General features: G+C 34.5%; 3 protein-coding genes across 10 annotated transcripts; 1 reads left to right on the top strand and 2 right to left on the bottom strand.

Moving 5' to 3' along the window:
• Positions 1–2: 2 nt before the first annotated feature.
• LOC108223901 (uncharacterized) lies at positions 3–4,018 on the bottom strand. Of its 7 annotated transcripts, none has more exons than XM_017398356.2 (8): positions 3,450–4,018; positions 3,250–3,309; positions 2,268–2,516; positions 2,081–2,157; positions 1,482–1,558; positions 1,259–1,391; positions 967–1,156; positions 3–491 (listed from the first exon to the last, which is right to left on the bottom strand). In XM_017398356.2, the coding sequence occupies exons 1-7, from the start codon at positions 3,874–3,876 to the stop codon at positions 1,001–1,003; spliced, it is 1,179 nt and encodes a 392-aa protein (XP_017253845.1). In that variant the 5' UTR covers positions 3,877–4,018; the 3' UTR covers positions 3–491; positions 967–1,000. The 7 variants fall into 7 exon arrangements, with proteins under 7 accessions (XP_017253845.1, XP_017253848.1, XP_017253844.1 ...); XM_017398359.2 differs by having other exon boundaries at positions 983–1,156; XM_017398355.2 differs by lacking the exon at positions 3–491 and adding an exon at positions 530–880.
• A 4,559-nt stretch (positions 4,019–8,577) lies between these two features.
• LOC108219759 (phosphoglycerate kinase, cytosolic) lies at positions 8,578–11,830 on the top strand. Of its 2 annotated transcripts, none has more exons than XM_017393265.2 (7): positions 8,578–8,708; positions 8,823–9,052; positions 9,236–9,313; positions 9,437–9,697; positions 10,548–10,865; positions 11,036–11,194; positions 11,345–11,830. In XM_017393265.2, exons 2-7 carry the CDS (start codon positions 8,858–8,860, stop codon positions 11,537–11,539), a joined length of 1,206 nt encoding a protein of 401 aa, XP_017248754.1. In that variant the 5' UTR covers positions 8,578–8,708; positions 8,823–8,857; the 3' UTR covers positions 11,540–11,830. The 2 variants fall into 2 exon arrangements, with proteins under 2 accessions (XP_017248754.1, XP_017248756.1); XM_017393267.2 differs by having other exon boundaries at positions 8,679–8,740.
• A 1,415-nt stretch (positions 11,831–13,245) lies between these two features.
• On the bottom strand, positions 13,246–21,694 carry LOC108224068 (thiosulfate/3-mercaptopyruvate sulfurtransferase 1, mitochondrial). The gene is made up of 11 exons (XM_017398618.2): positions 21,424–21,694; positions 20,278–20,337; positions 20,108–20,170; positions 19,879–20,003; positions 19,584–19,746; positions 19,382–19,441; positions 18,656–18,714; positions 17,585–17,666; positions 16,002–16,065; positions 14,197–14,264; positions 13,246–13,531 (listed from the first exon to the last, which is right to left on the bottom strand). The coding sequence occupies exons 1-11, from the start codon at positions 21,502–21,504 to the stop codon at positions 13,421–13,423; spliced, it is 936 nt and encodes a 311-aa protein (XP_017254107.1). The 5' UTR covers positions 21,505–21,694; the 3' UTR covers positions 13,246–13,420.
• Between the last annotated feature and the right edge of the window lie 2,191 nt (positions 21,695–23,885).

Raw genomic sequence — 23,885 nt, 5'->3', positions numbered from 1 at the left:
GATATAGAAGAGAGGAAATCACTGCTTTACCACAAGGAGCAAGGATAAAACAGAAAAGATGATTAAAAACAAGCCACAAAATCTATTTGCTAAACAAGGACAGCCTGTGGTTTGCTTGATACATATTTGAACAATTTTACAAGGAGGCAAGGTCCATACCACATTCTACAGGCTACCACCCATAAAAGCTTGACAGCCTGCAAAACGACTGATAACCGGCCAAACCAGTGCCCACAACCCATATAACACTCACAGAGCAGAACAGCATACTGGTTTCTTAGTCGTAATAGAGTTGAAGAAACTGTCTAGCTCTTTCATCCGATCCCACCAGTCTGCCTAGCCCACATGTATCTTTTACTCTCATGGAACTTGACAGCGTAGATTCCTCTTAGCCACAATGAAGCTCAAAACGATCTAGTTCTTTCATGGGTTGGCCGGGCTAGAAGTTGTAACAGTTGCCTACCACTTTTCAATTGTCACACGCTCCATAACTGTTCAATAATGCAGTCTTTTCTTTTAGAAAAGAATATAGACGTTTTATACAATCATAACTACCATATATTCAATAATCTCTCAATAGAGTAAAGTATATACAATGACGGATTACCACTATCTTAAATTTTAAGAAAAAGGCGATCTACATATATACATACTCTTGATATAATGTCCTTCCCGTAGCTGCAGATGCTACGGTATTAGACATTGTCACAAATTTTTTACAAGCCTTTTCAAAAAAAAAATTATATACACAACACAAAAAGTAAGCTCATGCTTCCATCAGCTTAAAGATATATGCTAGACGTTAAAAAAAAATAAGAAACAGAACAGCCAGGCTTATTCCATATCTCTTCACTTCAGAGTTTGATATAGTTCAGCTGTCCTGCCAAAATTTCATGCCCAGGTATTGGCAACAGTTGAAACCAACACCCAATGATCAAAGAGTAAGATTTGTAATACCAATCTGACCTTGTTTTTAACATACCATATTCTCTATCTCATCTCATCTACCAGAAGACATGGCCTCCTCGACTTTTCTGATGACCATGCTTAGACTACCTCCATCTTCAAGAACTTTAACAGCTGCTCGATGGGCGTGCTTATGCCATTTGAGTAAATTATAAGACTGTAGAACTGACCATCTTGCTTGATTTGACATCTGTGTAATTGAACAAAAAATCAAAGGCACAAAAAGTTTATTACTGCCCTAGTTATGAATTATCAAAAAATCAAAGGCACAAAGTTCTTTTTATAGAAAGACCTGGGAAACAGATAGTGGAGGATCCAGAAGTAGTGAAATGCTCCTAAACAAATTTTCATCATTCTCACCACCGTCAGCCTCGCCATACACAAGGGCTTCAGCTGCAATTCCAGCAAACAGCACCATGCAATACCTGAAATTTATAAACCAGACCAATCACCAACTCGAATAACATACTAACATGCCAACTACACAATTCAAGCTGGGAGGCCTGAACACCCACCTATCGAAGGCGGTACCGCTCAGTCGGCCCTGAGCGAGCTCGTTTTGCATATTTTCATCCCAAAATTGTGTCCCCGCCTGCAATGCAATGCACAAAATATAATGACTCAACTCAGGGTTCGAGATACAAAAAAATGACCATGGAATATTTTAAGGGACAATGAAAGTAATTAAAGTTCCTGTCAATCTAGTTATAGATAATGATCATAGACAGGGTGGCCAAGGATGTAGACTCTAGGACAGAGGAGAGAAGTTGTTTTTGTTAATGAACATCAAATACACTGTAAGGGGTGATCCAATTGCGTATTTTTCTGCCTCCATTTTCGCTGAAGAAGAGGCACTATGAGTATATAGATTTAGTCCTCCAAAGATATATCAGTCAAATAGTTCAGGTTTATGTATGGTTTACTAAAAAGGGGGCTTCTGGGAAAAGACACATAGCAGATGGCATAATGTTCCTTATAGCTTCCAGTCAAAAATGTTGTACAGTCGTAAATAAGAAACCAGATTACAGTGTGTTGAAGTCAAATTAAGTTGGCACAACCATAAGAAGAAATGCCATAAAATGCAAATTGGAAGTGGCTCAGAGAGATCATTTACCTGTCCCTGAATGCCCATTTGCATGGCAACAATTGGGTCTAAGATTACCCCACGAACCGGACAACCCATCAAATATGCTGCAAGAAAAATAAATTATTTTCCTAGTAAAGATAAGGAATTAAGAAATAAAGCCTAAGCACATAAGCATTTTATAAGTTTAACTGAAGGCCCGTGATATAGGTTTTACCTATTAGCAAATGTCCAGCTTCATGCACAAGAATCCTCCGTCTGTAAGGTGGCCAATAACTTGAAATTTGAGCTAAACAGGAACCGCCAAGTAATATAGAATCTGCCATCGCCAACCCAAGAACAACCGCAAGGTTTGGTCTGATATCGATACCTTGAGTAAGTAGAAATGATACTCCAGCAAAGAAACCAGCCAAAACAACACTAGAACTTCCAGAAAGACCCCACTTTTTTGGTGAAAGTTTTGAAACTGTAGAAGGAACAAAAATAAAATATTTAGCTTCTTGCAATTGGACTAAATAATGAAACAGAAACTGCAAAAACATTGCACCTAGTCCTATCATGCAGATGTTCAACATTGCAGTAGTTTTCCTTGCTTCCTCTATCTTACCCTCACGTTCTTTAATGCAAGATATAACAAGCAAACACAGGAAGGAACATAATGATATTTAATCTAAGACGGGACTGTCATTTAATTGATTAAAAGAAAAACGACAAATAGAAGTAGAATAATAAAGATAACTGTACAACACAATACTTTGTCGAAAACATAGCACATCATACAGTTGTTAATTTATAGGATCCATGAAGTGACATCCTGTAACACGATAAGGTTTGGAGGGGTTGTTGATCATCTAGCATGTATGGCATCAGAGTTTGATTTAGGAGAGGTCTTAAATTCAGAAACATCCTAACCTTATTTCTCCCAATTTATGAGACGCAATAATTGGGCCGTTAGTTGTTATGGCTATCAAGTGAGGGGGAATTTAAACATGTAGAACCCACTTGGAGTCTTTCACCCTAAGGTTTTAGAAGAGTTGTTTCATCTAAATCTAAGATCCGGACACATATGTGGTTACCAAAAGGACTTCATTCACAACTTAAGCCGCAAAAAAAAACAATAAAGACATGCCGTAATTAAATATTCTATCTACTGCATAGCTTGTAAATATCTGATCTAAGTTAAAATTAAAGAAATGCACCTTGTAAACCAGTTTCAGAGGCTATGACACTGGGTGTAACATCTCTCGGTCCCTCGAGAACTGCAAAACTAAACCTTAATTACTTGCAACACCATATATAAGCATACATTAACTAACCAACACACATATACATACAATTAAAATTGACAAGTTTATTGATTTATGAAATGTATAATAAGAAAGGTTAATCAAAATTTCACCAATATTTCTGTATTTGCCAAAAGTGGGCAAAAAGCCTTTATCTTTGAGAAAAGCATAAGCAGCTCCCACTAATCTCATATCATCCGCATTCAAACACGTATCCAGCACTTCCCAATCTCTCTCCCATCCATACACTCCCAACCCGCTCTTAAACCGAGTCGACTCAGTCAATTTATCATCTTCTACCTCTACAACTTGCACGTCTCTCAAGAACCTTAAAGCACGGGCTAAATCTTTGTCCTTGACAGCAGCTTCGTACTCTTGCCATTCTCTCACAGCTGTCGCCGGAGAAAGTCGCCGGCGAAGTGGGGTGGCCGGGAAATGGGATGGGAGAGATGGGAAATGGGAGAGAGTGGAAAGGGTGGGTGGGGAAATGGAAGGTTTGGGGACAAGTGGAGGAGGCGAGAGGGAGGGGAACGTGGCCATGGCTGAAATTAAGCCGACTGAGTGTCGTCGGAGTTATTACATTCGGGATTTAAAGTTAAGTGTTCGAGTATGCGTGTACAGTTGGGGTTTTCGTTAAATCAGCTCCACAAGATCATCTGCTCATCCACTATGGAAAAATCATGTCCGCCTGATTAAATTTTAAACGGTTTTTCTATGGTGTGCCCATGGGCACATGCTAAGCGCGGAAAATTTTGTGCTTGGATCATTTTGATTGGCTCCTATCTCATGATAATGGTGGACCCCCCTGCAAATACACCAACCACACCAATCAAAATCTCCCAAATACAAAAATTTCCGCACCTAGCATGTGCCCATGGGCACACACTAGCCAAACCGAATTTTAAATACACTATCGGGAGATTATACAATTACTCACTCGAAACTATTGCTTTAACCCCATTTGACCTGAAGGTGGTAGGTTGATTCAAATTTTTTATAAATTTTTCTTTAATCAAAATTTATGTAGTAATTTATTAAAATCAGAATACTAAATTATTTAAATATGAACAATTATAAAATTTGTGATATAATATATATATATATATTAATAAATAAATAATTAAATTGGAATATGTTTGAGTAACTATACATGTCTTGACATAATTATAAGCATGTCTTATCTAAATATGTGATAATTTTAAAGTTATATAAATATAAATTTTATTCAATCAACACAACATATCTTCTAAAGCTTTTGAATTGATTTTGCTAGACAAAATGCTTATTTCGATTATTGTAACAATGAAATCGACATTGGATATTTATATAAAGTACATAAGAGATTTTCTTTTGTTATGAGATAAATTATTGCAGGCAATTTTTATTAAAGGGGGCAAATGCACATTGCACTCTTTTTTCTTTGTCTATAAATTTTTCTAGTAAGTTTTTTAATGAGGTAGCATTAAAGGTGGCAAGACAAAACATATGAATCCAAAATTTTTCTTTAATCGTGAACTTCAACAAAAGAGAAAAATCAATAGTCGTCAAATTCGTATATATAGGAATCTTACAGATTTTTTCATAAAGACACTTATTACGAGTTCTTTTGAGAAATTAGTACACAAGATCGAGATGTTTAGAATTCGTGATATTTGCTAATTTTTACAATCATATCGTGATGAAGTCATGAGGAGAAGACACACATGATATATTTTTATTTTCTACAATTCATATACAAGGGCGCAGTTAGGGAATTTTTTTTTACCTAAGTTAACTTTAGAAAAAAAAAATTGTCAAAGAACAAACTTTACTTAGGGGCCGTTTTGCTGAGCTTAAAAGAAGTGACTTATTGCTTAAAGTAAAGAAGTTGATTAAAAGTGAAAAGTTGGTTTAGACTTATAAGCTATTATAAGTGTTTGGATACCGTGATTTATAAGTTTTTTAAGTGTTTGGATAACTTAACTTATAAATTGGTATAATTTCGTAATTTTATAATATAATAATTTGTTTCTTTTAAAAATATATTATAATAATAGAAGACCTTTTATTATTAATATATGAAATATTTTATAAATACAAAATTTTAAACTCTGCATTAAAAGAAAAAATTAATAACTAAGGTGATATTAACTCGAGTCATCAATTAATTAGTTTTTGTGTGATATTATCTCTGATATATGGTCACAGACTTACAGTGTGCAGGTTCATTTACTGCCGAATGAAAAGAAGCAAGCTTTTTACTAATTTGCCAAACATGCATCAAACAGTGCAAGTGGACTTATGTCATTTTAAGCCCAGCACCCAAACACCCACTTAATCTTGTTGTTAATTAGTTTGAATCTCTAATCTCCTCCCTTCTTTGCTCAAAAACATGACTGGAATGTTGTTTACGTGTTTTTTTATTTATTTTCTTCCCTAACTCTCAATGCTTTACATAAAATATGGATTAGGCCTAATTTATTCTGGGTTAACTTTAAAAGAGCTGGACTGCATAATAGAAAATTTTAAAATATTATTTTTTTGTCGTGGGCTGGAGCCCAGCACAAGGCTTTGCCGTGACTCCGCCCTTATTCATGCACTCTTTTTTCTTCCTCTGGATTTTTTGTAATAAGAATTTAGCAAGACATGAAATTGATAAAAATCATTTAAGGAGGAGTGTTATGAAAGGTAAAGGAATAACATCTAACTCTAAGATTGAGCTAATGACTTTTGGTTCTTGACACTTATTTTCCTACATCTTTTCTTTTACATTAATTTCACTTTGTCTTATAAATTTGTACTTTTAAATATATGAGATGAATGATCTCTTCTTCTTTCTCTCCTGCAGTCCTGTGTAGTTCTCGCAACTTTCTTTCTATCTATATTATTTATATATGTATGTATAATTTTCGTGAGATGAATGTTCTTAGAAAAGAATATGCTGTAGGTTTAACAATGCCAAGCAGCATCAGAAAGGAATATCCGCCATAAAGAAACCGGTAGCTCAAGTGAGGGCCGAGGGGCATGCTTTTTAATTTTTATTCTTCAGTTGTTTAGTTTTTTTTGATAAAAAGGAATCAATTCATTAATCAAAAGCCATACGGCATCTACAAATATAATCGAAATTGGACAGACGCTGAAGAATATCGCTGTTGAATCCTTCCTTCTTGGAGGGGCAACTGAGCGATTTGAAGATGATGAATATATACACTTGTTTCATTGTTTCCATCTGATTGGTTTTCACCTGACTGTTCTGAACAATCGACCATAAATGCGATTCCATAATAACCTTCAAGCCTGAATCAAACCCATAAAAATCATGCCGATCTATGACCTCGGTCATGAAGAACACCAAAACACACCAAAACAAAACAACTCAACTCTCACAAGAAGGAGAGACTAACAAAACCCAAATAAATTGGGAACTTATTGAATGGAAAATACGATTGCAAAACAGGAAAATAGAAAAAAGGAATTGGGGCTTTCCACCGGTGAAAGCCGATGGAAGCCCCCTCGAAAATCTTTAATGGAGGCTAGGGTTTAGAGAGGGAGAGGGGAAGTCTCGTGAAATGGTAGTTTTTGTTTTTTGTTCTTCAGTTGTTTAGTTAAGTATTTAGTTTATGGTTCTTTTTCATTTAATTTACATAAATTCACGTTGATATAAAAAATCAAACAGGCATGAAAATAATCAGAGAGTCCCTTGAAAAAAGAAAGATACCAAAAAAAAACTTTTAATTACTCATACCTCAAATAATTCGTGAATATATTTAAGAAAAAATGGAGACAGCTCTGACATAACTTTTGCAATATTTGGCAATTCGGAAATTCAGAGTTTTTTCTATTCTACTAGAAGAAAAGAAAATCAATCAATATCAATATACTTATATAAAGGAGAAGCGAGGGGCGTGTAGGTGGCGCCTCTCATATCGCTTCGTTTTATTTTTCTAATTTTTTGAAATTTTTGGATGAAAAATATCAAAAATTAGAACTACCTTTTTTAGTTTCAGGTATATTAGAAGCAAGTTTCAGAATCTGATTTTGTTTCAAATTATTTATGGAATATATTAGCTTGAAAGTTTTAATCTGATTTTGTTATTAGAACTACCTTTTTTAGTTTCGGGTATATTAGAAGCAAGTTTCAGAATCTGATTTTGTTTCAGATTATTTATGGAATATAGTAGCTTGAAAGTTTTAATCTGATTTTGTTTCAGATTATTTAATTATGGGAAAGACAGATTATTTATGGAATATAGTAGCTTGAAAATTTTAATCTGATTTTGTTCGGATTATTTAATTATGGGAAAGAGTAGCAAACAAGTCTCTCTGCACCTATAAATACCCGTATAGATCGTAGGGTTTTGGATCATCTAAACACAACCTCCTCTCTCAATACCACAAACCTACATGATATTTCTCTTACTCGATTTTTAAAGGAGAAGCGAGGGGCGTGTAGGTTACGCTTCTCACATCGCTCCGTTTTATTTTTCTGAAATTTTTGGATGAAAAATATCAAAACTTAGAAATACCTTTCTCTTGCTCGATTTCTAACTCGGAGGTGTCGTTCTTCTGCAACGATAAGTGAAGGTTGTTTATACAGTAAAGGTTATTGCAAGCAAATGTCGTTATAAACCGTTATATTGGAGTCGACAAATCCAAACATGGGAAAAGAATATAGTCTTGACATGATATTGATGGTTGATGTCAATAAATTAACTATTAGTGATGTATGTTTGTTGGTTATTCTTTTATAATATTTGTTTTGTTCATCTAACATGTTTGTTGTTGTTAATTTTTATATTATTTACTTAGTATACATGAAAAAATTATTCATGCATTATCTGTTTGCTCCGTTCAAGCAACTTTTAAGAAGGTAGTTATATTTAAGTTAGATGTTTTTGTGCACAATCAATCCAAAAAAATTGGAGGAAGATGACAATATAAGAACATGATTACTTTAAAAAAAACAAATAAAATTAAGATTCGTCATGCTTTAAATTGTTAATTACGTGTATAAATTTATTTTCATTTTTTCACCATAAATTATAGTCTAATTTTGCAATTTTATATATTAGTATTGGTACTACATCAAAATTTTTATGATATAAATTTATTTTATCCTACAAATATTAACTTTGAAACATTAATATACTTTTTATAGACAGTCATAAAATTATTTTATTCTACAAATATTAATATTGAATCATTAATATAATTTTTATGGACCGCCGCAACGCGCGGCTTCTCAACTAGTTCAAAATAAGGTAAAATCTTGGAGCAAAAGAAAACGGGAAAACAGCGTGCGCTGCTGCTTTTGAACCCCTTTATTTAAACCACTCTTTCGCATTGCATTTCTTCCCAACCAAAACCATTCTCTCCACTTCATTCAATCTCTCGTAATCTCTCTCTCTCTCTCTCTCAACTCATCGTAAACGCTCTCTTCCTCTCTCCCTGTTATTCATTGATGTTATTTAAGTGTAGTTTACTGTATTATATTGTTGATTGAGCAGGTTTAATTGATTAGTTACAAGCAGAAGAACACAAGATGGCGACAAAGAAGAGCGTGGGATCACTGAAAGAAGGTGATCTGAGAGGAAAGAAAGTGTTTGTGAGAGTTGATTTGAATGTGCCATTGGATGATAACCTCAACATAACTGATGATACTAGAGTTCGTGCTGCTATTCCCACCATTAACTACCTCATCACTAATGGTGCTAAAGTCATCCTCTCTTCTCATCTGGTCTCTCTCTCTCTCTCTCTCTCTCCCTCTCCCTCTCTCCCTCCCTCTCCCTCTCCCTCTCTCTCTCTCTCTGTCTTATATGGTGATTTGTGATTTGGATATGTAGAATTAGAGAATAAGCCTTATTTATCACTTCTCTTCTCATAGATTAAATTGAGAATTTGTTAAATTGTTAATTTTCAGGGACGACCAAAAGGTGTCACCCCAAAGTACAGCTTGAAGCCTCTTGTTCCAAGACTGTCTCAACTCCTCGGAGTAGAGGTGTGTTTGAAGCTTTTGTCATGTGCAAGTCAAGCTTTTCGCCCTCCATTATCGCATCATGTGAATGCAGCTCTTCACTTCTCAATCATCCTGACAATGTTTTTTTTTTTTGAATTGTATCAGGTGAAGATGGCCAATGATTGTATTGGTGAGGAAGTCGAGAAACTGGTCTCCCAATTATCAGATGGGGGTGTTCTTCTCCTAGAGAATGTAAGGTTCTATAAAGAGGAAGAAAAGAATGACCCTGAATTTGCAAAGAAGCTGGCATCTCTCGCAGATTTGTATGTAAATGATGCATTTGGCACCGCACATAGAGCACATGCTTCCACCGAGGGTGTGACAAAGTTCTTGAAGCCTTCTGTTGCTGGTTTTTTGATGCAAAAGGTTTGCCTTTTTTGTATCTTAATCTGAGTATATAATTTATATCATAAGAACCAATCTTAAGAGTTAGTATTACATCACAGTATCACACATGTTTTTTGTTAAAGCAATCAACAACCGGTGCAATCCTGCATTGATTGTCCACGATGATAAACTCGAAGCACTTAACTGTTAAGTGTGACATGTTTATAGTTTATGTGTTAGAATTGATGTTTATAATGATCTCTGTTAAGGCTAGTAATGGAACCTTAGTTGTTTTGTTAGGGATTTTGAAACTATGTTTAGAGCTTCATATAGAAGACATGTTAAATTGTGTAATGTGGTCTATGCAACTGTATGTTATATTCTATTTTACTTGGCTTCCTACCGTAGGGAAGTTTGCGCAACTCTACTGTTAAGGGACAGTACATCTAAGTTGACCAATACCTTGAACTCACAAAGAAACACCGACTATAAGCTAACTAAACCAGGTTCCAAAAGTTGTTTTTCAAGGTTTTCAGGAAAACTGTCTGCATGTGCAATCTTGTGCTGCAGATTGCGTAAATGTCATCTTAAAAAAGCACTAGACCAGCCTGAGTTTAGGCCCCTCACTAGCTTAGCTGCTTGGTATCTAGTATGAAGCACCCAATCCTGAGAAGCAACTAATTTGGATTTATATTGCCATCTTTTTGAAGTAATATGTTTTCAGGATAGGATTTATTAATTTGAAGATTGCAGGCATGTGGTTTTAATGTTGTAATAATTGGCAGTCAACTTGCATATGGTGTGATCATTTTAAGCTATACGTATATTTGGTTGCATTAATTGGCGGCATCTGATGTGCTCCTTATGTGAATTGGCATTCCACTTTCAGGAGCTTGACTATTTGGTTGGAGCTGTTTCAAATCCCAAGAAGCCATTTGCAGCTATAGTTGGTGGCGCAAAGGTGTCCAGTAAAATTGGTGTGATTGAATCACTTTTAGCAAAGGTTGACATTATTATCCTTGGTGGAGGAATGGTATTTACTTTCTACAAAGCACAAGGATTTTCAGTTGGATCATCACTTGTTGAGGAAGATAAGCTTGACCTTGCAACATCACTACTTGAGAAAGCAAAGTCCAAAGGGGTTTCTCTACTGCTCCCCTCAGATGTTGTTATTGCTGACAAGTTTGCTGCCGATGCAAACAGTAAGGTTAGCTTTTATGATGAGCTGCGCTATAACATATTAAAAACTGTATGGCTAAATTTGGCTGTCGAAAAGAGTGTCTAGTTGCATTTTTGAATGTGCCTCTCGATTTGTAACTGGTAAACAAAAAGTACCCCATATACGGACGTTAACTTTTTTTGCATTTTGCCTTGCAGACTGTCCCTGCATCTAGTATTCCTGATGGCTGGATGGGTCTAGATATTGGGCCAGATTCCATCAAGACATTTGGTGAAGCTTTGGATACCACAAAAACCGTCATCTGGAATGGACCAATGGGGGTTTTTGAGTTTGACAAGTTTGCAGCAGGAACAGAGGTATGGTATTACATTTAATAATTTTGTTACGAGTATACTACTTTTTGCAGTTACATATCGCTACAATTTCTGATGCACTAGAATCAATTATACTTGATTAATAATCAGAATGTGGATTAATTGGATTCCTTTTTTACTGTGTGTTATAAGGCCATAGCACATAAATTGGCTGACCTTAGTGGGAAAGGAGTGACCACAATTATTGGAGGAGGCGACTCTGTTGCTGCTGTAGAGAAAGTAGGACTCGCAGAGAACATGAGTCATATCTCCACAGGAGGTGGTGCTAGCTTGGAACTACTTGAAGGAAAACCTTTGCCTGGTGTTCTTGCTCTGAATGATGCGTGACTGAGATCTTGTCAATGTTTTTCCCTTTTATAAACAATCTCCAGCCCGTGCCATGTGTTGTGTACATGGAGTTGAGTTTTCTAGACCTGAGTAATCGGGATCATAATAGAACTAAGAGTTGGTAGTTGAAAAAACAATAAACAGAGTAAAGACAGACATGATAGAGAACTTGCATTAAGTTATCATGCAAGTTGTGCCTACTGCTGCTGGCATGTAAAGTACAACCTTGTTCTAAGATTTGGGCTTGTAAACCAGAGGTTATTTTTAATTGTGTTGTGCTGATTCCTACAACTTGCATTAAGAGCCTGTTTGGGAACAATATAAGCCAGCTTCTCAAGACTTTAAGTCAGCAAGTTATCATCAAACGCTACGCTTTGTATGTTTCAATTGAAAAGAATTCTGGAGATGCACCAAATGGCATTGTAAGTAGTAACTGTTTGGATACAAATCGATGGTTTTCTTCTTTTGGGTTCTTTTTTCTTTTGACAAACAAATGATTTTATTAATATGAAGCACAAACCCTTTATTAATACCAAGCGCAAACTCAGCCGGGCAAACCCCCAATTGTCAACTACAATCTGATTGTGAAACAAACGAGCTAAACGAATAGTCGTTTTGTTTTACTGTCAACTACAATCTGATTGTGAAACAAAGAACGAAGTAAATGAATAGTCGTTTTGTTTTCAGATCGCTTAACACATTGAATATTCATATTCTTTGATCTAAAACGTGTTACAATGATATCTCGATCAATCCAACCTACATCAGTTATGAAACTAGTAGCATCACAATTGACCTTCACATAAGCATTATTTGTAGCCCAATGTTCAGAATTATTAGTTAAATCAACTGATCCTGCAGCACCAAACGTCCCCAAAACATGAACAATTATTTGTTGTGAAAGGTAAATTCTTGCGGTATCCACAATCATTTCAAAATCGATGTGAGTCTTACAGATCTCCCAAAATACCGTATAAATCCTTTTCAAAATGATAATCGAAAGACATATCAAGACACATAAGAATACCAAAATATAACACACCGATATCCCAAAAAGATGGGCACACACTGACATCCCAAAAAGATGGGCATTGGGCGCACACTGACAACCTTGATAACAAGGTACTCAACAAGATTAGATCTTGGTTTTATTGAAAAACTAATAAAATAATAAAGGGGATGAGAGAGCGAAGGGGTTAATTGGTGAGAAGATGAAGGTCTTGAAGGCAGAGAAGTGACGCCCGAAACCCTAATACAGGAGTCGACTCTCAAAAAGAGAGTGAAAAGAAAACCCTGAAAAAAAAGATTTGTTTGAGATGTCACTGTTTACTCCCTGCACTCTGCGAATAATACAGTATTAGCATGACTGAAATTTGAAATGTACCTGTTCAATATACTTTACGTCTGAATTTACAAACTAAATTGTTTAAGCATTTTGTAAGCAGTATTCTTATTGGGACTTCTTGAGTTCTACTGATTCATTATTTCCTGTTCTTATTCGAACCGATAACTATCTTCATCTGAGACTAATGGATATAAAGTTTGCATTTGTGATTGATCCATATGCTTCCAAGCTTTTAAGGCATCGGGTTAGTTCTGAATTCTGATTGCTCAAACATACTTCCAGCATCCAGGTACCAAAAAGATTCATCTCATAGCAGCCTTTCTAGAGCGGAAAAGACGACATATTTGAAGAGTGCAATTGGTTATATATGCCAAAACAGGAGGATCCCCTCCATGTCAATTTTATTTAAATATGAATGTATTCACAAAAATTATATGAAAAATATCCAGATTCTTTCGCTTCAAATACACATGCCACAAGCACTATCGAGTGGGGACTAATATTGACCAAACCACTTGTGCTTCTTATCTAAATTCTCACAAGGTTTCAGCAACTTCTACGATGTTGAGAGTATCCGGGTGTGTTACCCATTCAGTCCATGATCCGTCATATACAGGAATATTGGTTTTTCCGAGACGACGGAGACCCTGAAAATGTCAGTCAGGATATTGGTCACCACATTCATGGTCACTTCAGTTAAAAAAGATATACCAGGCACTCGGGGCAAATTTCAACTTCATAAGTTTTCGGAGATATACCAAAACAACAAATAAAATCTATAAACATATAGTGATACAATTTGCCACATTTACCGAGAATCATTTGGCAGCCTCATATGAGATTATAATAGTTGATATCTTTTCTGTTTTCATATATAGTTGACATATACATATACTTATTTTAGTTGAGCAAGTGGGAATGTAAGAAACAAACACTAGACGTTTTTTGCACTATAAGCACATATGGTAGAGCACTCCTTCATTCTGGACATTAGACACTGTACTCGACAATAATAGTTCAGGACAGTACCTAACTTGCCAAAATAGCAAGAAAATATGGACTGTATATATTGTTAATTGTGGTTTTCAAGTTTTAACATTCAATTGGCACAATACAGCACTACTTTGAAAATCAGGTAGTTTAATTTAACCTAGATAATAGTAGGATATATCTCGTATAGCTTCTTGAGGAACCGTATGTTTGTTTGTTGGTCACTGCACATGTGTGTATACTGATCTTTGCAACCAATAATTTTTAAAGCTATTGAAGAGAGGAATCATATAGTATACTCAAATAGAAAAAAGAGACATACCAGTGCAAGAATGCAGGCAGTTACACCAGTGGCACATGAGATCATAATAGGAGCATCCAAAGTGATGCCTAAAATCAAAGGATTCAGATAAAATTTCAGGGCAAAAACACAGTAACAAAATTAACTGAGAATAATAAATAAATGTTTAACTATATGTAGTAGTGTGAAGCAATCAACATACTAAGTGTTTAACGGACTTTTGTCCAACACTTAAGGCACAATATATCAGTTAATTATCAGTACACTCTGTAGACTGACTAATAAATGTACACCAGGACAAGGTATTAATAACAGATGTTACATGCCAAAGGAAATGGTGCAACACGTAAAAACAGTATCATACACACAAATGCCTATAACCCGTGTGATGCACGGGTCTACTTTCATAATTAATAACTTCTTATATGTGTTTAAATTAATAATTAATCTTAATATGTTGTTAAGGGATTCGAATCCTAGATTTTTATAATTATCTTAAATATTTTAAAATATTGCATATTCTATAATACTAGATCTAAAGATTCTAATCTATTTGATACATGAGATCTAAAGACTATAATTCTTGTACCAAACTACAAACCAACTTACCAAATTTTTGTGCGTTAATATTAAAATATTGCACATTCAACAATACTAGATCTAAAGGTTCTAATCAATTTGATACATGAAATCTAACGACTATAATTTATTTACTGTGCCAAACTACAAACCAACTTGCCAAATATTTGTACATTAATATTAGAATATTGCATATTCTATAATATTAGATCTAACGGTTCTTATCTATTTGATACATGATTCTAATGAGTATAATTGACTAACCCAAACAACAAACCAACTTACCAAATTTTTGTACTTCGGCTTTAATATTATAGGTGATCTCGGTACACTATTAGCTAATTCCTGTCATTTGCATTTTTATCGGGATGTCACCTCTAAATTATAACAACTCAATTAGAATTAAACACTACTCAAGTAGAATCAAACTTTCAACGCCTCAATGAAAAACGCCGTGACATAAAAGAATACCAGCTAGTAGTTATGTAACTGAAATACATGCGTTCCCGCAATAATAAGAACTACTAGCCTTAAACTCGTGCAAAGCTGGGGCAAGTATATAGTTTGAATTTATTATTTATAATTAATTTTTTTAACATTATTTTACTAGTGGTTTAGTATTGTTGAATGCCCATATTTTTTTGGATGGGGAATTTTGTGATAATGAATTAAAGTTTGATTAAATTCTATTAACCAACTGCTGATATTTTCTCCTAGAAATTTAGCTGTTACAATGATTTTTTATATATTGTAAATCCGTAGCATAAACTATGAACTTTTTTATTATCCATCTAATAATGTTTTTCTAATATTAATATGTGATAATGTGTTTTTTGATTATATAAATCATATTTATCATATTTCATATTACTTCATTTGTAAGGAAAAAGATAGTATTTATCTCATATTCACTTCCTGTTGGTTTTGGAGAAGAAAACATAGAGTTACATGATGGTTCGTCGTGTTTGTCTTGTAGTAGAATATTTTAGAGTTAAAAAGAGTTACATGATGGTTCGTGTTTGTTTCCGAGTCGAACACGTTATAATTAAGAAGAGACATGTTGGTCTGTCTATCGTTGTTTATATTTATTATTAAAAAAGATAGAGAAAAAGGTAAGTAGGATTTAGGAATGACCACAAATATGTGACCAAACTCTACTACTACTAATTATCAGTATGTTCACATAGTATAGTATAGATTATATATAAAAATAGAAAAAACAGCAGCATAGATGTAAGATGTTTAACCTTTTAACTCAAACTTTTCTTTGAGCTTCTCTAATGATAAGAGGGTTTGTGAGTCATCCATCATCTGCACAGAACAAAGAAATTGCATCAAGCAAAGTATAGATTTTGGAGTTACACTTGTAAGCATGACAACCAGATTATTAAAATTAAGCGGAAGAAACAGAGGACTGATAAACATGCCCTTGTGGCCTTGTTATGACTAGCAATAGAAAGATACATGATCTCAGTTCCTGAGCCTCTGACTAAACATTAAAAAATAGTCTCCACATTACTAAAAGGAATGTAGCAAGGTAGAATATAAAGAATTTATTTCAACAATATAAAAGGTGAAAGATAAATATGTACAAGGGAAGAGTGAAGAAAATTGAGAGAATGCAATCCATCTATCACCAGGTTTGTGAAGGTACTGGAAATGACTTTTGTTCCCAGATTGGTGGGATTAAGTTCTAGTTCAATATTTTTAACCACCAGGCACCAGCTCTAGTTCAAATTTGAATGAACAGAATATAGGAACTAACAAAACTATGAATATATACCCATAAATAGTACATATTTCATCCCATTCCCCTGATTTCATTCCATCAAATCAAATAGAGGATATAAAAGATTGTATGTTCATTAAGGTGTTAAGTAAAGAGAACCACTGTATTGACTTATATATATATATATATATATATATATATATAAAGAAAATTGGTGGATTATATTGTGTAAAGGGTTTTATACCAAAGTGTCCCCCATTCTCACCAAAAACTATCAAGTGACTACCCAATCTACACAGGGACTCATTTTAGCCACTAGAATCACTAATTCACTATATATATCACTATGTTAAATCTTGAAAACAAATTAACAGAAAACTTAATGGAATCCTAATCAACAGATGATGTGTGAGCCACATGGATTACAAAAAAGAACTGAAACCGAAGATTACAAAGAAATATAAAAAGATTGTAGCAAACACATCATTTGTTCGTTAACATTTTCATTAAAATATTTTCAAGATTTAACAGAGTGATATATATAGTGATTATAGTAGCTTAAACGAGTCCCCGTGGAGATCGTGTAGTCACTAGATAGTTTTTGATGAGAATGGTGGGCATTTTGATATAATACCCATTGTATAAATAGGTCTTTGAAAGTTTAACCCCCAATTGCTTTTCTTTTTGAAGGTTTACAACTTCATATAAAAAAAGTGAAACAATATTCCAATTGTAGACAACTTTATCGTACTATTTCAGAATTTTACATAAGAGCTTGTGGATCAACAACTTTACATCTTCTGACAAAAAAACACACTTCACATCTTATTAACAACGTGCTTGTTAAAAAACTATTGCGTAACAGTTAAATTTTATTGCACAACAGTGTATGTGTGTATAAATATATACTATATTGTGGACAGATACTGCTTTTCCCATTTATCAGTTAAAGAGCATGAAATTTAGCTAATTATGTATTCATAATGTTCTATGTTGTGATACCTTTTGTTAGAAATCATAATTTAATTGTAGTTATGATCATTAAAAAAAAGACCGCTTTCACCAAATAGCTGGGCTCGAGTAAAAAAAAATTTAAAACACCTCTGAAAAGGAAATGCACTTGCTTCCTGGTATATGGCCACTTCTTATTCCCTTGCGAGGCTCTGGTGCAACCCCATCAAACCTGTAAGGTGCATGAGTCTTATTTTTGAAAATGCAAAGGAAACTATATTGCCAAAGAACATATGTGAGGAGTGTACAGTCAACTATTAAGCATAAACCAAATTTCACTTGCAACAATCTGAGGCCTGAATTCTACGGAACTTAGAGATGAACATACATAATACAGTATAAGTATAGTTCCACCATCTAGTTAAGTGTTCAGGAAACTGAAACCCAGTCACACCGCATACAACTATTAATGTTTCTTGTCACTACTCTTCTACATAACTTTCGGCTCCTACGCTTGCCAAGTCTGTTCTTATATTTATGACCTGTTATGGGGTAAACCACATGCTTTCCTTTCATTACGGTAAAGCTTTTACTATTTGCTTAAATGGTTCATTCCATATTACATAGATACAAATAGCTACATTTAACAAACCTAGATAAAAAAGGTACACTAAAGATAACCAGCGGTAGGAAAATGGTGGGTGAAGTACTATCCTGGATGTGAAAACATATAGGAGACCAGCTGATGTGGAAAACCAAGCTGTGCTATTGATTGTTTATTATTCTAATAATTATTTGCAAAAAAAATTAATTATTACTAATATAGTTTTAAGTCACTTAGAACATATTAGGATTAGTAATCTATTAGGGGTGGTTTCCTCTTTTATATGATCTAGATATCCAATATGTTTTCTAAGTATTAGGATACCTATATATAATTGTGGTCATTATTATTACTAGAGTTAAATTATATATATTATGAGTAATTTCCAAGTACTAGGATACCTATATACAATTGTGATCATTATTATAATTAGAGTTTATATGTAAAATGAGTATTATAAGAAGTCTGCAACTTTGATATATGTTCCGCTAGTGCTCTGCAGCGGTAGGTATATATTTCATTATTAAAACCCTTTCTCACCCTTGTCCTGCTTCACTAGTAAGGATGAAATATCGAAAATAGCAGGCAGCATACTGATAAGAGAATAAAAGTAATACCTTGGTTTTGGACGAGCATCTACGTGTTGATGAGATCTCTCCTCCATGTTGTTTTGAATCTATAGTAGTTTAAGAATATAATATTCATGGGGTTGTGAGAGAGGAGAAATATCAAATATCAAATATTAATTAATAGACAATTAGACATATATAACATAATGAATAGACTAACGAGTTCTGTTGTATCCTTTCTGTTTTAAAATTCACATCAGTTGTAGGCAGTAGGAATCCCAAAATAACAATTTATTACTGATTATGCCAATCAATTACTGCCAAAATTATTTAGCAAAAAAAAAACAATACTGCCAAAATTTAAGCAGTTTACTTAATCCATTACATGCTCAGATGAGTATTAGCAGATGTAATTGGGAGAGTTGTCATATATATGCCTTAAAGAGGTGCAATAATTTATATGTCCGATTACGTTAGACTAGAAGAGCAGCTGAGTTGGACCTTAATACTTACATGCGAAGAAAGAAATACTGAAAAATCAACACACAGAAGATAAATCAAGAATTAGAACCTGTTAATGCTTCTATACGCTATAGAAAGTAATGTTCAAATAAGTTGCCCAATAAGTGATAACTATATCTAATCAGAGAAGGAACGGGTGTACTGACACTAAAGAATAAGGACTTGGTCAAACAGTGCAAGTCATAACCTAGAATTTATTACGGAAACTTTCATTGTAAGAAAATTAAAGCAATCCTATATTGAGTAATGCACCTGTTTATGTGTCCAGACAAGATGGGGCTGCAATTTTGTCTGAAATGTAAAAGGCGGAACCTGAAAAAGATAAAGAAGCAAAACTGAAAAGACTTTGTGGCCAAATATAAGAGATTTGACAGTAACGGGCAACACAAAAATGGACTATGAGAATTAGTAAATTTGTGGAACATATTTGGTTGTGCAATAGTAATATACTTACCAACTCTCCTTTGTATACTTTCTCTATTGCTTCATGTGCGAGACTAGCTTTTACAATAGCATCATTTGAAGCACTGGATTCAACATCAAATGTTAAATCATGCCATTTTGGCATCCCTCCATCTAACACCCAAACATTTTCATGCCCGAAAACTCGAAACATCCTGCCCAGTCAATTAATCTAGTGTACTTGGTTTACGCTTATTAATAAATGAAATCCTAAAGTGCATACAAATAAATGAGCTACAAAAGTACTAGGCCAGTCATTGACACTTAGTGTAACACCAATCACTAACCACCACACACGAGCTGCACTGTAAATTCCCTTGCCATCATAAACAACAACACCATCTTCATTTTTGATACCAAGAGCAGAAACTGCAGCAGCAAAAGCTTCTTCTGATGGTAACATGTGTGGAAGCTGATATAGATCATGAAAAATATAGGTTGCACGTTTAGCAATAAAAGAGATATAGTACCACTTGTTTGTATATTTATATTTAGATAGAGAAGAAATCAACTCACTTCTGTAGTCGGATCTGATATTTTATCAATGTCAAAGAATAGGGCACCTGGAATGTGGGATTTCTACACATTACCAAACAATGTCAGAAAAAGAAAATAGCAAATAAGAAAACTCAGCTTTTAGCTTCACTACATATCTCAAAGATTACTTTACAAGAGTAAGACTATACCTGATACTCTTGCAGTGGATCTTTTTTCTCAGTTGGCATATACCATGAGCCATCTAGTACCTTATAGCGGATAACAATCAGCATAATAATTCATTCAAATACCATACTTCATATACACAATTCTTTCCTAGTACCAAACATGATGTGAGAAGACAAGCTTCTTCAAACTATTGGTTAGAATAAGTAGGAACAGTAAAATCAACAGATATTATCATAATAATGTTAAAGTAGGAACTGTTAAATCAACTATTAAGGGCAAGCTTTTCCAAACTATTGGTAAGCTATCATCTGACAGATTAGCATTCATCGTAAATGTTATTAAAAACTACAACATTGTCTGCAAGAAAATAAGAAAATGAAGTGCTGTATCTTCCTATTAGTAGGACTGCAATGTGCTGAAATGTAGACTTTATGTATAAATCATTCTAGCAAGAACGTGAATCCGCATATAAGAGTAACAATCTCCAACTTATAAACCAAAAGCCTTCAGCCTATTGCTTACACCACTCCTTTGGGAGCAAAATTTTAAGACCTGGTTTCAGACTCTCTAGAGGCAATATTGAGGTGTATAATTTAAACTAGACATAATCAAAAACCTATCAAAGCAAAACCAGGGTTAAAAATTGAAGCAAATAATTGAGTCCAATTTAAATATCTTGCTCTACTCTTAATACTAACAAATCTGATCCATAATCGAATCCACAGAGAAAAATAAAGTGATTAGCAAAACGAATAGTATCCAATAGAAGCCCTGTTAACTTATTTTGCGATCAAAATACTCTAATAATGAGTCATGATGTGGTACATAGTCTCGGATTAGTATTATAATTAAAATATAAAGGATTAGAAATTCAATCATCGGCTTTGTAGTTGTTATTGTAATTTCAAAAGTCTCTTCATACTCTACTGGTATACCAATGTATATATGACTTACTTGAGTAGTCCGTATCGATTCCAAAATCTAGTAGAATTTGTTTAGGAATGAACTCACTCTACTAGAACTGAAATAAGTTAAAATCGGGCTCGGACTGAATGACATAAAGGTTAAAAAGAGCATAATATTGAGCTCTAAATCGAGTGAATTAACAATATAAACACATATAGAGTATGGATTAATAAAAAAGAAGAGATGGTTGGATTGAATACCTTTAAAGAAGGGTGTTGGAGATTGCGATGGAGCCATTGAGCTGAAACAACTGGCTCCCCAGCTATCGATGAGAAATCCATGTTTACTTGCTGCTAGTAAGTAGCGTATAGTCTAATTGACAAGCACAAATATACACAACACAGGCAGCAGTCAAACACTATACAAGTCTACAACTACGACTAGTCGACTAGTACTGTTTTTAAGACACCAAAAATTGTGGTGTGGTGTGGTGTGGATGGCCCGGGAATTTGTGCACCGGGCTTTTAGCTACAGGCCGACCGATAAATACCGGCTCAATTTACCCGGTTTACGCCATTTAGCCGCAACATGTCATGTAATTTAAAATACGAAATATTAAGGGCTCGTTCAGGGATGAGCATTTACCCCGCCCAGCTCGACCCCGATCCAATCCCCGCCCCATTCGGGTTGGAGATTCGGGGAATTTTTCGGGGGCGGGGATCGGGGCGGGATGGGGATTCGTGTCTTCCTGCTCCGATCCCCGACGCCGATTATGTATATATAAAAATAATAATATGTTTATATTGCTCAAAAAAATGTTTATAGTTATTATACTAAATAAATAATTAAAAATAGATACCTTATATAATATTATTAAAATTAAAAAATAATCTTTATTTATTGGTCGATTATAATTATATTGTAATATAATATATTTTATAATTTTAAATTATCTTTTATTTATATTATAAATCAATTTTAAATTTTAATATTTATGAGATAATATCATTTTTTAGTATATTTGTAATTAGTATTTTGTTTTTTATTAAGCATATTATATATTTCTTTTATTAAAAAATAAAATTCCCCGAAATCCCGCAGGGATCCCCGTTCCCTGTTCGGGGCGGGGATCGGGGAGGAAAATGATCCCCATTCGGAGTTCGGGGCGGGATCGGAGATAGATTTGGAATTCAGGGATCGGGGCGGGGATAGCACTCCCCGACCCCGAAGTGCCCCACGCCCATCCCTAAGCTCGTTTGGTTGTGTTGTATCTTCAGTCAGGATGAGTATAAAAAAAAAAAAACCAACCCCATGTCTAGTTGATTGGAAATTTTTTCATTTTCATATCCATACGTGAAATTCGAGATTAAAACTTTTTGAAATGAATGGAGAGAGGTGGGTACGGGATGATGATATGGATATCATTATTAATATTAATATTTTATTTTTTTAAAAGTTTTGATAATAACAAATAAATATTCATATGTACAAATAAATGTTATTAATAAATAATACCAACATTTATAATTTTTTATTTAATAAAATGAGTTAATTCAATCAATAACATAATAATATTAAAATTAAACAGATTCATTCACGCACTCAATCAAATATATGGTATCGGAAATGATACCTTAACCCATATCATTCTAACCAAAATCCTAATTCCAAGCGCATGCCATGCCACTAACCAAACGACCTTTAGGCGCATGTTTGTCAAAGTAAAGAGATTTGAGGTATTCAGGTTACAAGTCTAATCATGATTTTATTTATTTTTACTTTTATACGGCAAATGTATTTTTTATAAGCAACAATATCATTAACAATAAAATGAACTAAAGAGTCTTACTCCTGAAGTACCACCTAACCTGGGTTATCGCCGTACAAACTTCTAACTGAAGTGGGAAAACTTGAAAAAACAATAAGGACCGGATACCAACACCTATTGGAAGCTTCTATCCTAATTTTCGAGACTAAACTATGATGCTGTTGTTGGGCCTTGGCCCACAACAGAGACAACCCATCAAGGATACAGCTCATACTTAGGAGTCCACAAGACAGCACATGAGAGGCACGTGACTAGAGCAGTATAAAAGGAGAGCTCAGCTACGGAGAAAGGGGTAGGAATTCTAGAGTAGTAATAGATACTTGTTCTAGGCCAACAGTTGTAGTTACCACCATCACCATGCATTGAGTCACTGCTGCTTGACACTTCCTCGTTTGAGTCATTCTTGTTATTGCTGTTGTTGAGTGTTATATTCATTCTCGTTCATCATCATGAAACCTTCAACAAAATAGCTTAAACCCATATCCAGGTGCCAAATCTCATGTACTTGGCCGGATGATCTATAGATTCTTATCAGATTGTTTTGAGTGACTGCTTCATCCTCAGCGAGATATCTGGTTAGGCGACTCTCCATAGTCACTTTCTTCCTGAGCTCAAGATTTCCGTCCGTAAAACGTTGATTCAGCTATATATTCGATGACTCGTGTGTAGCTTGGGTCAATGAACCAATGTCAGTCATCCCATTCACGGAGTGCTTCCTCAGCCTTCGTTTCCAACCCGATCTTGTTTTCTCCTTCTTCATGGCAACCCTCAGCCTTAGCAGTAGTGCCTAAAACTCGTTTGACTGTTTGTTGAGTCCTTCTTCATGGCAACCCTCAGCCTTAGCAGGAGTGCCTAAAACTCGTTTGACTATTTGTTGAGTCCTTCTTCATGGCA

This window comes from Daucus carota, chromosome 5 (genome assembly GCF_001625215.2).
Source record: "Daucus carota subsp. sativus chromosome 5, DH1 v3.0, whole genome shotgun sequence".
Lineage (NCBI taxonomy): Eukaryota > Viridiplantae > Streptophyta > Magnoliopsida > Apiales > Apiaceae > Daucus > Daucus carota.
This window is presented reverse-complemented; position numbering and strand designations above follow the sequence as displayed.